The 16439-nt window shown below is 40.5% G+C and overlaps 1 protein-coding gene across 1 annotated transcript in view; it reads left to right on the top strand.

Annotated features, from left to right (window-relative positions):
• erp44 (endoplasmic reticulum protein 44) overlaps positions 1–16439 on the top strand; it is a 75035-nt gene that overhangs the window by 40196 nt on the left and 18400 nt on the right. The window contains exons 5-6 of the mRNA XM_033043076.1: positions 2906–3090; positions 16029–16144. Of these exons, the coding sequence (XP_032898967.1) occupies positions 2906–3090; positions 16029–16144 (301 nt within the window). The remainder of the gene's footprint in view (positions 1–2905; positions 3091–16028; positions 16145–16439) is intronic.

Consider the following 16439-nt stretch of genomic DNA (forward strand, 5'->3'; position numbering starts at 1 on the left):
CACAATAAAATAGTTTGTAGCTGATACCAAAATTGACAAAGTCTTTGTTAATAAGTAAAAAAAGGTCTAGCTGAGAGGAAGAAATGAATGGGCTATCGAGGTGTGCACGACTGAAATTAACAGGGCAGGTAGATAAAGAAGGTGGGTAAAGTGGTGAATGGGATATTTGCAATAAACTGTAATGGGTAAACCCGTAATTTATGAATTTATTTGAAGAAGCTCGCTGTTACACAATGTCAATTTTTTTTTTCACGGCACTCTAAATGATACAGCTATATGACTGTACAATTTTGGTCATTGCATTACAGATAATATCCAGGCTGGAGATTTGTGACAAGTGGTCCTGCGGGGATCTATGCTGGGACCTCTGATGTTGTGAGATATATATATATATATATATATATATATATATATATATATATATATATATATATATATATATATATATATATATATATATATATATATATATATATATATATATATATATATATATATATATATATATATATATATATATATATATATATATATATATATATATTGGTGACTTGGATGTAAATTTAGACGAGTTTGCAGAAAATCAAAATTGCTGGGGTTGCGGACAGTGAAGACAACTGTCAAAGTATACAGTGAGATGTAGATCAGCGAAAGATGTGCTGCACTTTGAGGTGAATTATAAGGGGAAAATATATAATTGATGGCATGACTCTTAATAGCATTGATATACAGAGGGATCTTGGAGTCCAAGTCCATAATCCTGTAAGTAGCAACACAATGCGATAGAGTGGTAAAGAAGGTATATAGTATGCTTGCTTTCATAAGTTAGGGCATTAAGAGTATACGTCAGGATGTTATGATGCAGTTTTATAGTATTATGTAGTACTTTTGTTAGGCTGCATTTGGTGTATTGCGTGCAGTACTGGTCACCACGTTACAGGGAGGATGTAGAGGCTTTGGAAATGGTGTAGAGGAATGATGTCTGGATGAGGGGGTGTGGGCTCTAGTGGGCAGTTGCACAGACTTGGATTGTTCCAACCAAAGGTTACGGGGAGACCTGATATATAACTGTATGAGAGGCATAGATAGGATAGGTAACCAGAACTGTTTTTCCCTTGGATGAAAAATCAAATACTAGAGGGCATTGCTGTGAGGTGAGAAGAGCAAAGTTTAAAGGAGATATGCGGGGCAAGTTTTGTTTTTTTAGATGGCGGTGAGTGTGTGGAATGCGCTGCCATGGATTATGGTGAGGTAGATACAATAGTGTAATTTAAGTGACATTTGGGTAGGCATATGGAAATGCAGGGAATGGAGGGATATGGAGTATGTGCAGGCAGATAAGAATTGGCTTTGGCATCATGTTCCATATAGACATTGTGGGCTGATGGACCTTTTCTTGTGCCATACTATTCTAGAGTAACTTTCTTGTGCCATACTGTTGTCTAGAGTAACTAAATATGCAACATTAATGGAGCAGTTGTAGTATAAGAAAATAATGTTTTGATGCAATATTATTTCTGAACATTAAATAATCCAGAAACTATGGCTATACTGTATTATTACTTCTAACCACCCTAAATTCCCAGTAATTAATTACAAATCGAGTCTTGTTCCTGGACATAAGCAAAGTTTTGGTGAAAGGGAGGTCCCTACCTTATGTATTCTCTGAAATTGAGATTTAGTGCTCATCTGCAAGTTCGGTGTTTTAGAAGCTCCAATTGTATTGTACATAATTTTTGAATCCAGCTCTTCCATGAACAAAATAATCTGAATTAGTTATGGTAACTTGTCAGGGTGCTTCAATCATTTTGTGTAGGAAGGAACTGCAGATGCTGGTTTAAACTGAAGATACACACAAAAAACTGGAGTAACTCAGCAGGACAGACAGCATCTCCGATGAAAAGGAATAGGTTACGTTTCGGGTGTGAAAAAGGTTCCCAACCCGAAATTTCACCTATTCCTTTTCTCCAGAAACGCTGTCAGACCCGCTGAGTTTCTCCAGCTTTTTGTGTATATCCTTTGCTGCAATCATTATTTCATTATTGTGTACAAGGCAAGGCCATGCTACATGTCACACCAAAGAGGGGATATTTCTGACACTGACAATGTCATTCTGTTAGTTCACGTGCTTAATTTTGGACTTCTCATATTGGGCCTATTGTAAGCCAATAGAAATTATGGCAGTTCTGTTCCAATGTCATGTAACTATCAAAATGGTACACAAAATCAACAAACTAGATTGACTTCACTAAACTGTATTCAACCAGTTTAGTTAATGTGAAATGTTTCCTGAAATTCTCAGAGTTGAAGTAAAGAGACTTTTCAGAATTGGGACAAATTAATCTCATGTACTACTTGGAGAATGTCTGTTAAAAGTTAAATGGGAATAAAATGTTTTCTTGCAGTAAGGCAATCCACAAACACTTAACAGCAGTTGGAGACTCTTCTATCTGCTAACCTGGATTTATATTTGTACTTTTTAATTTACTCAGTTTACAAAGGGTATATTTAATTATTTTAATACAACTACCATTAGTTACTGGTAAGAACTATTTCGAATTTTAGATGAACTGCAGAACAAGGCCATATACAGACCTTGGCAATCATTAAAAATTGGAAAATAATTTGTTTATTATGCCCTGTTTTAAGTGTATTATTTAAATTTAATTAGATATTTAAGCATGTGGACTGCATGTAGTCAACCTTAGAGCCAGTTTACTGACTTTATTTCCCTTTTGAGCAGACTGGTTTTATGTCTAGGAAGTGGGCTTCTTAGACATAGATGGGCAGAAAGGGGCAACATGTTGGTGGGGACAAGAGCTGTATGACTCCTTCTGAAATCATGATGCTTCATTTTATGTCTGTTAAATTAATTTTACTTTTCTTTTCTGATACCTTTTTGCAGCGGATATAGCACAAAGATATCGAATAAGTAAGTACCCAACATTGAAATTATTCAGGAATGGAATGATGATGAAGAGAGAATACAGAGGTCAAAGATCGGTGAGCGCACTTGCAGATTTTGTCAAGCAACAGAAAAATGATCCTGTTCAAGAGATTCTGAACCTGAATGAAATGGAAACACTTGACGTAAGTTTACATACCGCAACGGAGGAACTTTATCTGAACTCAAAAGTTTTCTCGGGCAGGTTGATTTTTTTCATGTTACGAATTAATGATCCAAATTTTTCCCCCCAAAAGTGATTTTTTTTAGTTGTCACTTCAGTCATGATAAAAACAAATAATAGTTAATTCCAACAGTTTGTTCAATTAGTTTTAGACCTAATTTGTACTTTACAGCATAGGACAGTACAGCAAGGGAGTAGACTCTTCGTCCCACAGAATCTGTGCTGAACATAATATCGTTAAACTAATCTCTGCCTGCATGTTATCTAAAAAAACTGTCAACAATTTTTTTTAAATGCAAGAAGTTACCGATCATAATCACTTATAACCCCCCATTTTTGATGAGAATAAAAAATGGCTGACCATTCCTGTATTTCGGTTGTTCATGGTACTGGATATAGTAAAACGCCAGGGTACGAGGAATCAACTCTTCAGGAAGGATGCAATCTGGTCAATTCAAGTTTCCAATCGAGTACAAGAAATATTAGGCCTAATCCAAACAGACCAGATATGTATTCTGCAGTCCATTTAGTTGAATTGGGGAAGGGGATTGTAAGAATATTTGCAGATGCTCAGATTATCAACCAAATCAGGACATCATTCAATTTATTACTATTTATATGGCTTTAATTTGCCATGTATTGCACACCATAATTATACAATAATGGTCTCGTCTGGGAGGGAATATCTTTAGCCAGAGGGTGGTGAATCAGTGGAATTCATTGCCACAGACAACAGTGGAGACCAAAATGTTGGGTATTTTTAAAGCGGAGATTGCTAAATTCTTGAATAGCAAGGGCATTATACTTTACAGGAAGAAGGCAGAGGAATTGGGTAGATAGACGAAAAATAAGGAACAATAGATCAGCCAGGATAGAATGGCAGAATACACTTGATGGGCTGATTGGCCTAATTCTGCTCCTATGTCTTAAGAAAGGTACAGCATAGAAGGAAACATTTTAACCCGTTGCATTTACTCAATTTTTAAAATACAAGCTTATTTCAGATAGTGCAAGTGCAGGCTTGGATTCTCAAGAACTAAGACTTAACATAATGGCTTTGTGTGCAGGAAATTATGTCTCTCAAATATGATTTTTGTTTTGTGGAAAAGATTGGATGAGGGTAAGGCGGTGGACATTGTCTATATGGACTTTAGCAAGGCCTTTGACGATCCCGATTGGTAGGCTTGCCTGGAATCCAAGGCGAACTAGTCTATTGAATTTAAAATTGATTGGGAGGAATGAGTCAAAGTGTAGATGTGGAGGGTTATTTTTCTGAATGGAGGCATGTGACCAGTGGTCAGAACTGGGTCCCCTGCTGTCTGTTATGATTTGATGACAATGCAGTTAATATTGTTAATAAATTTGCAGATAACCCCAAATATGGTGGTGTAGTGGACATTGAGGAAGGATATCCAAGTTTACAACAAGATCTAGATCTGTGGGGAAGATGGATCAAGGAAGGGTGAATGGAATTTAACCCTTAACAAATGTAAGGTGTTGCACTTTGGTATGTCAGACCAGGTCAGGACTTGAACATAGAAAAGGTAGAACCCTGAAGAGTGTTGAAACATAGAAAATAGGTGCAGGAGTAGGCCATTCGGCCCTTCGAGCCGGCACCGCCATTCAATATGATCATGGCTGATCATAGAAACATAGAAAATAGGTGCAGGAGTAGGCCATTCGGCCCTTCGAGCCTGCACCGCCATTTGATATGATCATGGCTGATCATCCAACTCAGTATCCCATCCCTGCCTTCTCTCCATACCCCCTGATCCCTTTAGCCACAAGGGCCACATCTAACTCCCTCTTAAATATAGCCAATGAACTGGCCTCAACTACCTTCTGTGGCAGAGAATTCCACAGATTCACCACTCTCTGTGTAAAAAATGATTTCCTCATCCCGGTCCTAAAAGTCTTCCCTCTTATCCTTAAACTGTGACCCCTAGTTCTGGACTTCCCCAACATCGGGAATAATCTTCCTGCATCTAGCCTGTCCAACCCCTTAAGAATTTTGTAAGTTTCTATAAGATCCCCCCTCAGTCTTCTGAATTCCAACGTGTACAAGCCGAGTCTATCCAGTCTTTCCTCATATGAAAGTCCTGCCATCCCAGGAATCAGTCTGGTGAACCTTCTCTGTACTCCCTCTATGGCAAGAATGTCTTTCCTCAGATTAGGAGACCAAAACTGTACGCAATACTCCAGGTGTGGTCTCACCAAGACCCTGTACAACTGCAGTAGAACCTTCCTGCTCTTATACTCAAATCCTTTTGCTATGAATGCTAACATACCATTTGCTTTCTTCACTGCCTGCTGCACCTGCATTCCTACTTTCAATGACTGGTGTACCATGACACCCAGGTCTCGTTGCATCTCCCCTTTTCCTAATCGGCCACCATTCAGATAATAGTCTACTTTCCTGTTTTTGCCACCAAAGTGGATAACCTCACATTTATCCACATTATACTGCATCTGCCATGCCTTTGCCCACTCACCCAACCTATCCAAGTCACCTTGCAGCCTCCTAGCATCCTCCTCACAGCTAACACAGCCCCCCAGCTTCATCCGCAAACTTGGAGATGTTGCATTCAATTCCCTCATCCAGATCATTAATATATATTGTAAATAGCTGGGGTCCCAGCACTGAGCCTTGCGGTACCCCACTAGTCACTGCCTGCCATTCTGAAAAGGACCCGTTTACTCCTACTCTTTGCTTCCTGTCTGCCAGCCAGTTCTCTATCCACATCAATACTGAACCCCCAATACCATGTGCTTTAAGTTTGTATGCTAATCTCTTATGTGGGACCTTGTCAAAAGCCTTCTGAAAGTCCAGATATAACACATCCACTGGTTCTCCCTTATCCACTCTGCTAGTTACATCCTCGAAAAATTCTATAAGATTCGTCAGACATGATTTACCTTTCATAAATCCATGCTGACTTTGTCCAATGAACTCACCACTTTCCAAATGTGCTGCTATCCCATCTTTAATAACTGACTCCAGAATTTTCTCCACCACCGATGCTAGACTAATTGGTCTGTAATTCCCCGTTTTCTCTCTCCCTCCCTTTTTAAAAAGTGGGGTTACATTAGCTACCCTCCAGTCCTCAGGAACTACTCCAGAATCTAAAGAGTTTTGAAAAATTATCACTAATGCATCCACTATTTCTGCGGCTACTTCCTTAAGTACCCTGGGATGCAACTTATCCGGCCCTGGGGATTTATCGGCCTTTAATCCATTCAATTTACCTAACACCACTTCCCGGCTAACCTGGATTTCACTCAGTTCCTCCATCTCATTTAACCCCCGGTACCTTGCTATTTCCGGCAGATTATTTATGTCTTCCTTGGTGAAGACAGAACCGAAGTAATTATTCAATTGGTCTGCCATGTCCTTGTTCCCCATGATCAATTCACCTGTTTCAGACTGCAAGGGACCTACATTTGTTTTAACTAATCTTTTCCTCTTGACATATCTATAAAAACTTTTGCAGTCAGTTTTTATGTTCCCTGCCAGTTTTCTTTCATAATCTATTTTCCCTTTCCTAATTAAGCCTTTTGTCCTCCTCTGCTGGACTCTGAATTTCTCCCAGTCCTCTGGTAGGCTGCTTTTTCTGGCTAATTTGTAGGCTTCCTCTTTTGTTTTGATACTATCCCTGATTTCCCTTGTTATCCACGGATGCACTACCTTCCCTGATTTATTCTTTTGCCAAACTGGGATGAACACTTGTTGTAGTTCATCCATGCAGTTTTTAAATGCCTTCCATTGCATATCCACCGTCAACCCTTTAAGAATCATTGGCCAGTCTATCTTGGCCAATTCACATCTCATACCCTCAAAGTCACCTTTCTTTAAGTTCAGGACCCTTGTTTCTGAATTAACAATGTCACTCTCCATCCTAATGAAGAACTCAACCATATTATGGTCACTCTTGCCCAAGGGGCCACGTACAACAAGACTGCTAACTAACCCTTCCTCATTACTCAATACTTTCCTCATTACTCAATTACTCATCCAACTCAGTATCCTGTACCTGCCTTCTCTCCATACCCCCTGATCCCTTTACCCACAAGGGCCACATCTAACTCCCTCTTAAATATAAAGAACAAAGAGATCTGTACAAGAACTAAAAAGGATACGGTTCCTTATAAGTGGTGAGTCATGTGGACACTGTGTTAAAGAAGGCGTTTGGCACGCCTGCCTTCATTGCGAAAAGTATTAAATTCAGGACAATATGATGCAAATGTACAAGTCATTGGTGAGACCACACTTGGAGTAGTGCATGCAGATTTGGTTGCTCAGTTACAGGAAGGATGTCAAGTTAGAAAGGGTGCAGAAGAGATTCTACGGATGTTAACAGGGCTTTCAGGCTCGAGTTATAGGGAGAGGTTTTTTTCAGGAGGCTGAGGGTATACTTCTGGAGATGTACAAGACTATGAGGGACATGAATGAATAAAGTGAAGGCTTATAGTATTTTTCTCAGGATAGAGGATTCTAAAACTAGAGGCCATAGGCTTGAGGTGAGAGGAGAGAGATTTCAGAGGGACCTCTGAGGCAATGATTTCACTCGGAGTGTATTTGGAATGAGTTGCCAGAGGAAGCCATAGAAGCAGATGCAATTATGACTTTAAAAAAAATCATTTGGACAGATATATAGATAGTGCCAAATCCATTCAAATGCGACTAGTTCAATGGGCCAATTTGAACATTGGACAAAGTAGGCCTGTTTTCTTGCTGCACAACTCTGACTATAACAGGAAAACCTTTTTTTTTACACATTATTTTCAAATAATTCCCATGCACAGCATGTTCCAAGACTCAAAACCATAGGCTGTCTTCTCCTTAGACTCCAATTTGGGGGTCAGGGGCACGCATATTCTCACTAATTTCTCATTGTTCCGAGTGCTTCTCTGCTCTCGACTCCCTTTCTTGAACATTGTAATTTAATGTATTTCATTTCTCGATACATTCATTCAGGGACTGTAGGCATCGTATATCCCCCATCATCAATTCCTCTTTAAACATGATAGTGAGCCTCAGCTAGTACTGCTACTGTATTTCTGGTGAAGCTGCTCTCAGGGTTGGGGAGAAAATTCCAGGGTTTAGAATTGATGGTGATGAAGGAATGGTGATTATCTTTCCAAATGAAGGGAGTTCCAAGTGTGCAATTGAGGCAAGCAAAGGCATAAAATTCAAACCCAATCTAACCATAGTTTTTTTTCCTTATGTGACATGACTTGGAGCAACTTGGAGAATATTCCACTTGGACACAGCCACCAAGTCAGACCTGACACCAATAAAAGCCATTCCAAGCCCAAGATGTGTACTTGCCTGACCATGGCATCAAGGCAAGCTGGAAGCCAACATTTATGAAAGCACATTCTGAGCTGATGTCTGATGCTGTCAGTCTTGAAATTGATACTTTAAAACTCACTCTGCCCCCCTGGCATTAACACAGTTAAGCTGACGTAGATAACATAGCAGGTCGTACCAGAATGTCCCAAACTAATCCAAACCATTTTCACATCAACTAAAATAAGCACAAAATGATTCCGGCACATAGTTGAGTTCTCGTTTCCATTCATCTGCATCTGTTCCTTCAAGATAGTAGATATTGCTAGTTTTGGGACTGCTTTTGAGATGGGTACGATGAGTCGAGTACCATCGGAAGAAGCAATGGATGTTAGGCACATAAAAGTGTTGCCAGTCAAACTAGTATATGTGAACTTGAAGGTGTATTTTTGAGAGTTGATGGAGTTGCACGCATCTAAGCAAGTGGGATTTGCTCCATCGCAGTCCTGATTTGTACAGTCGAAATAGTGGAGAGAATTTTAGGAGATTCAGAAACAGAATTGTAGAGCATAATTTAGAAGTAAGTGTGGCCCATTTAAGTTGAAAAAAAGACTTCTTATCTCTGAGCCCTGAACCTTTGCAATTTTGTAAACTAGAGCATTGTGGAGACAAAATGCTGGAATATTTTCTAGGCAAACCTGGCCACACACCCCTCCCCAATCCTCACCATGAAACTTAGCAATGTACTTGGAGGAAAATTGCCATTAAGGTGGTAAAGCTGTTATATGTCAAGAATAGATGGCGAGACATTTGTTGGCAACGGTCTTTAGAGTCATAGAGTCATACAGCGTGGAAACAGCCCAACTTGCCCACATGTCCCAGTTACACTAGTCCTACCTGCCTGCGTTTGGTCCATATCCCTCCAAACCTGTCCTATCCATGCACCTGTCTAACTGTATCTTAAATGTTTGGATAGTCCCTGCCTCAACTACCTCCTCTGGCAGCTTGTTCCATACCCCCAACACCCTCTATGGAAAAAGTTACCCCTCATATTCCTATTAAATCCAACATACTGGCAGGTTTTACAACATATATGCAGAGGCTTTTCATTTTGTGATATTTCTATCTAAGGTGGGCCTTGCTTTATCCAAAGCTCTGAGCTTTTTCTTGATGTGAAGTAGAGTGAGTAAACTTTGTTAAACACCTGTCCCATGATGCTGGTGATCTTTGGAAGAAGGCAGGTTGGATCATCACTTGGTACTTCTAGTTGAAAATGCATGTAATTACTTCAGCCTTATCATGTAAGATGGACATGTTGAATCATGGCGTTTCGGAGACTGGGAGAAAATTTCAATTCTGCCTCTTCCGCCGGTCCAACTTGCACATAGATGCCCAGCTTTGAGTTGCCATGTCCATTCTGAATAGATACCACGCAATATGTTAGTGCCAGGCAATATATCCTCTGTGTGAAGCTACTGGTTTGTCTCCATGAATACCGTGTGACTGGTACACTTGCAAATACTCTCTTGTTTCAACTAGTTCTTGGTTTCCTGGTCCTCCAAAATATTCCAAATGGAATTTTAACTGGAGTTAGGTTAGTTTGGGTTAAATAGGTTTATTTATGATTCCAAACAAAGCAAGTCTAGCAATCATAATGTGATGCATCCCGATAACATGCTTTGTGAACAGCTCCATCCAAGGCTGCAAGTTGCAGAGAATTGTGAACGCAGTCTAGACCCTCAGACAAACCAATCTCCCTTCCATTGATTCCATCTACACGCCATGCGGCCTTGGCAAGGCCACCAGCATAATCAAGGACGAGTCTCACCCTGGATACTCCTCTTCTCTTCTTTTGTGCCAGGCAACAGGTACAAAACTTTGAAAACGCACACCTGCAGATTCAGGGACAGTTTCTTCCCAGCTGTTATCAGGCAACTGAACCATCCAGCTAACAACTGGAGAGCGGTCCTGAGCTACTATCTACCTCATTGGCACCCCCTAGGGTTATCTATAATTGGATTTTACTGGACTTTATCTTGCACCACACATTATTCCCTTTGTCCTGTATCTGTACATTGTGAGCTCGATTGTAATCTTTCCGCTGACTGTGAGCAACAAAAAGCTTTTCGTAAAACCTTGGTGCTCATGACAATAAATCAAATCAAACTAAACTAAACAACGAAGATCTCATCGACTTAGGCAACACTGGTGCATATTTCCAACTAATGTCATAGCAGAGAAATAGGTCATTGGTTGAGGGAGAAGAGTAAGTGTTAATTCAGTCGCAGTTTCCACACCAGTATTTGAGTTGATGTCCGTCATTGTATGACTACTCTGGAACAAGTCTTTCACTTTTGACATCAGTCCTCGGGCTCTTATGAAACAGATTTTGCAAGATTCCCAGACCAAAAGCAACTCATCCATGTCCCAATCTGGTGCCGGGTTGTTGCCAGGTAGTTTATCTAGGTTTATTTTTGTTGTTTTTAAATATTATAGTTTTTCATAGCTTGCCAGAGGTCACTTCGGAGGAGAACCAGGATTGTGTCCTGTTACTGCCGGTAATGTACCTGAATCAGAGTGGGTAACGGCACCAAGTGTTCTCCCTGGAGAAAGTTTGTACTGTATTACTAAATGAGACTTTATAATATTCTGGTAGTTTTACAATCGCCACTCACCAGCTAGATTTTTTTTCCCTCTAAATTCCTCTAAAATTGATATTCTCCATTTGTGTGTTGGAATTTGAAGTTGTGCTTCTGATTGTTCGCCTTAGCCACTAGATTACTACTTCAGTAATTTAACCATTATGACACCATTTTGTTTTAACGGGAAGCATCAGAGAAAATAAGCAAAATGTACAGACAAAGGTGGACGTATTTGCACTGAAGAACACTGGGCAAAAGGTCGTAGGTGTGCACGAGTCTGACTTCATCTTCCCCTCACTGTCAGTATTTACTGTCATGGTAGTTTCTTGTTCCTCTATCTTTTCAATAACAATTTTCTTCTATTCTGGTGAATATGCAGGAAAAAGGGAAGAAACTGACAGAACCAGAAGCATTTTCTAGTTGATATCATATTGGTGCTTTAGGGTTAGTTCACTAGCCTTTATCACGGTGTCTCCCGTTTCCCATCTGCCAAAACAAGAGAACTGTGCATCCCATGAAATCTTTGATCTTCTGAGTGTAAAATCTACTAGTGGATAGTCTGCAGCCATATCTTCTACAAATTGACGGATAGCAGAATCCAATGCCCTCCATAATATTTGGGACAAAGACCCATCATTTATTTATTTGCCTCTGTGCGATTTGTAATAGAAAAAAAATCACATGTAGTTTTGCACATTGTGCACATTGTCAGATTTTAATAAAGGCGATTTTTATACATTTTTGTTTCACCATGTAGAAATTACAGCAGTGTTCATACACAGTCCCCCCATTTCAGGGCACCATAATGTTTGGGACACAGCAATGTCATGTAAATGAAAGTGGTCATGTTTAGTATTTTGTTGCATATCCTTTGCATGCAATGACTGCTTGAAGTCTGCGATTCATGGACATCACCAGTTGCTGGGTGTCTTCTCTGGTGATTCTCTGCCAGGCCTGTATTGCAGCCATCTTTAGTTTATGCTTGTTTTGGGGACTAATCCCCTTCAGATTTCTCTTCAGCATATAAAAGGCATGCTCAATTGGGTTCAGAGTGGGTGAATAACTTGGCCACTCAAGAATTGACCATTTTTTAACTTTGGAAAAACTCCTTTGTTGCTTTGGCAGTATGTTTGGGATCATTGTCTTGCGGCCGATGAGTTTTGAGCCATTTGTTTGAACTTGAGCAGATAGGATGTGTCTATACATTTCAGAATTCATTATGCTGCTACCATCAGCAGTTGTATCATCAATGAAGATAAGTGAGCCAGTACCTTCAGCAGCCATACATGCCCAGGCCATAACACCCCCACCACTGTGTTTCACAGATGATGTGGTATGCTTTGGATCTTGGGTAGTTCCTTCTCTCCTCCATACTTTGCTCTTGCCATCACTCTGACATAAGTTAATATTCATCTCATCTGTCCACGAGACCTTTTTCCAGAACTGTGGTTGCTCTTTTAAGTACTTCTTGGCAAACTGTAACCCAGCCATCCTATTTATGCGTCTAACTAATGCATCTTGAAGTGTAGCCTCTGTGTTTCTGTTCATGAAGTCTTCTGCAAACAGTGGCCATTGACAATTCCGCTCCTGAAGAGTGTTTCTGATCTGTCGGACAAGTGTTTGGAGGTTTTTCTTTATTATAGAGAGAATTCTTCTGTCATCAGCTGTGGAGGTCTTCATTGGCCTGCCAGTCCCTTTGCGATTAGTAAGCTCACCAGTGCTCTCTTTCTTCTCAATGATGTTGCAAACAGTTGATTTTGGTAAGCCTAAGGTTTGGCTGATGTCTCTAACAGTTTTATTCTTGTTTCTCAGTCTCATTATGGCTTCTTTGACTTTCATTGGCACAACTTTGGTCCTCATGTTGATAAACAGCAATAAAAGTTTCCAAAGGTGATGGAAAGAGTAGGTGCTGAGACCTTTTCTACCTGCATTAAGGAGGCAATTAATCACATCTGACCCATTACAAACGCCTGTAAAGCCCTGTGTCCCAAACATTATGGTGCCCTGAAATGGGGAGACTATGTATAAAAACAGCTGTAATTTCTACATGGTGAAACCAAAATGTATAAAAATATCCATTACTAAATCTGACAATGTGCACTCTAACCACATGTGATTTTTTTTCTATTACAAATCTCAAATTGTGAAGTACAGAGGTAAATAAATGAATGATGGAGGGCACTGTATCTGTCAAATGGAATAGGATAACAGAAGTAGGAGATTAGAACATGAAGGTGTTAAAGAAGCATTTTTTGTATTATGTGCATCAGCAAATGCTATTGAAGGGCATCATTAATTACAACGCAGAATCCACAATAAGGGAGTAATGTAGTTGGAATGCATTGTAAATAATTACGCATTGGTGCTCCACTGTGGAAATAAAGTTCTCAGAAAATGCATGATTCATGTGTAACTTCACCAATGAAGAGACAATTGAACTTCCTGTGAACCAATTTGCCATGCCAGTGCTAAAGAAGTTGCATCTTTCCACAATAAATGTATCCTAGATTACTAGTATCCTAGACCCCTCCAATCTGGCTTTCGCCCCCTCCATAGCACAGAAACTGCTCTCCTCAAAGGCCTCAACGACCTCCTCACCTCTGCTGACACTGGTTCCCTCAACATCCTCATCCTCCTCGACCTGAGTGCAGCCTTCGATACAGTGAACCATAACATCCTGCTTACCAGACTTGGGGACCTTGGCATTGAAGGTTCTGCACTCAGCTGGCTCTGTTCCTACCTTTCCAACAGATCCCACTTCATCTCTCTCCATAACCACACCTCTGCTACAGCCACAGTCACTCAAGGCGTTCCCCAAGGCTCCGTACTCAGCCCCCTCCTCTTCATCATCTACATCCTCCCCCTTGGTCAGATACTCCGCCACTTCCACTGTTACGCCGATGACACCCAGATCTACCTCGGCACCAAATCCCCACACAACCCCCCCCCCCCCCCCCCTCTCCCATATCAACTGTTTGTCAGCTATAAAAACCTGGATGCAACATAACTTCCTCAAACTCAACAGCGATAAAACAGAATTCCTCCTCATAGGCTCCATATCCACACTCAGCAAAATCAATAACCCCACTCTCACCATCGACGGCACCACTGTCTCCCCATCTCCCCAGGCCCGCAACCTTGGCGTGATCTTTGATTCCACCCTCTCCCTTGAGCCTCACATCCGCCATGTCATTAAAACCTCCTTCTTTCACCTCCGCAACATCGCCAAAATCAGACCCTCTCTCACACCTCCCGCTGCTGAAAGACTCATCCATGCCTTCATCTCCTCCCGACTGGACTATTGCAACTCACTTCTCCTTGGCATCAGCTCCACCTACATCAACCGACTCCAACTGGTCCAGAACGCAGCCGCCCGACTCATCACCCACACCAAATCCTGGCATCACATCACTCCAGTCCTCAAACAACTTCACTGGCTTACCATCTTCCACCGGATCACCTACAAAATCCTGGTCCTCACCTACAAAGCCCTCCACCATCTGCCCCCCCCCATATCTCACTGGCCTCCTCTCCCCCTACCAAACCTCACAGTCCCTCAGATCCATATCAGCCGGTCTCCTCTCCATCCACAAGTCCAACCTCCGCAGTTTTGGGGGCAGTGCCTTCTCCAGGGCTGCTTCCAGGCTCTGGAACTCTCTCCCCCAACTGATCCGCGATTCCGTGTCCCTCAACATCTTCCAGTCCCGCCTCAAGACTTATCTCTTCACCTCTGCCTATCCATAGCCCCACGTCCCCCTCCCTTTTCATCTGTGCTTGAATTGCCTCATATTGTGTTTTGAATTGAATTCTGTCTTTAATTTGTGTACTAGTCATGTCTCTACTATTTATTTCATTCCGCTTACATGTTTTTCCTCTAATTGCTAAATTTTTGTAAGGTGTCCTTGAGACTCTTGAAAGGCGCCCATAAGTAAAGTTTATTATTATTATTATTATTACTGTACAAGCTTTTTTAGATATGAGAGTGGTACACACAGGAAAATGTTTGTTGGCTAATATTTAAGTTGAATGTTAGAATGTTTGAGTGTGAGGCAGTTACAAACATGTTCCTTACAAACTTGGCGAATTTAGAACAGCAATGCCAGTTAATCCCTCTAAAATCATTCTTGTCTTCCTGAACCGCAATCCTATCCATGACCTTAAAAGCAACCAAGCATTTCTGCATCTGATCAGTGAAATGTAACAGTTGTTGAACTTCAGTAATTGATAGTCTTTTGCAATCGAATACTTTATGTAAATTGAAATAAGGTCAGAATTTCATCAACATATCACTAACAAAGTGACCAGAGATCAATGTATAGTATTGCTATCCGAACATATTCTTGCATAGAACATTAATTATTATTTTATTGCAATAGAATTTCACTCATATTCCACGTCTTGCCACATAAGGTGTTTGCCCTTGCAATATTGATAACAATTACGGAACATCGTTGGGGTCACCACTTTATTCCTACTTTGGGGTTCGCTTGTCAACCCCAGATAGTAGCGAGGCAATTTGTCATTTGTGTCATTTTGAACAAAAAAGCAGTTTTGCATGATGGCATGACAGAGGTATTTAATTGATTAGTTGTTCTGCTAAGTAGGTAATTTGCATTATGTTTCTTCGAACAGCTGAAATGGAAGTCAAAGTTTGGTTGCCACCCTAGAGTAACATTAATGCCTAACCTGTTAAGTATTAGCAGTTTTGGCATGCTGAATTAGGATAGTGGTACAAGGGAGGCAAGGAGGAATTAATAGTCTTGTATGGAAAGGCACTCCAGAAATTCTTTAAATTAATTTAATGTCAAATCCCAAATTATTAGGCTGTTTTGGTTAATTCACAAAATAAACATTTGTCTTCTGGAATTTGTGTTTACCTTGGTTGTGAATCATTTTACTGATCCACTGCCTTTAAAACAATACCAAATTGTTCAACTTGTATATCTATTTGGCTGTTATATTTTACAGCGCAGCAAGCGAAACATCATTGGATTTTTTGAGCAGAAAGATTCAGACAACTACAGAGTCTATGAGAAAGTGTCCAATATTTTACGTGATGATTGCGTCTTTTTGGCTGCGTTTGGGTAAGAATTAGTTAAACGTTCCAATAATTGTCTTTTTTGAGAGTTTGAGGAATTTATTATCCTACACATTTCATGGACCATACAGTGTCATAGCATGAGAACTTAGACGTTTAGCCTGCATCAAAGTCTTTACTAGAACTTCTCTGTTACAGTGCAAGATCACTTTACTGTTTACTTCCCCCAACCATCTTGTGGGTGTTCCCGGTGTTGTGTTAGGGCAACCTGTCATCTCAGATCTTCAACTTAATTAATGGTGCTTTGTGAAATCACACCACATCACCACCAATACTACAAA

This window comes from Amblyraja radiata, chromosome 2 (genome assembly GCF_010909765.2).
Source record: "Amblyraja radiata isolate CabotCenter1 chromosome 2, sAmbRad1.1.pri, whole genome shotgun sequence".
Lineage (NCBI taxonomy): Eukaryota > Metazoa > Chordata > Chondrichthyes > Rajiformes > Rajidae > Amblyraja > Amblyraja radiata.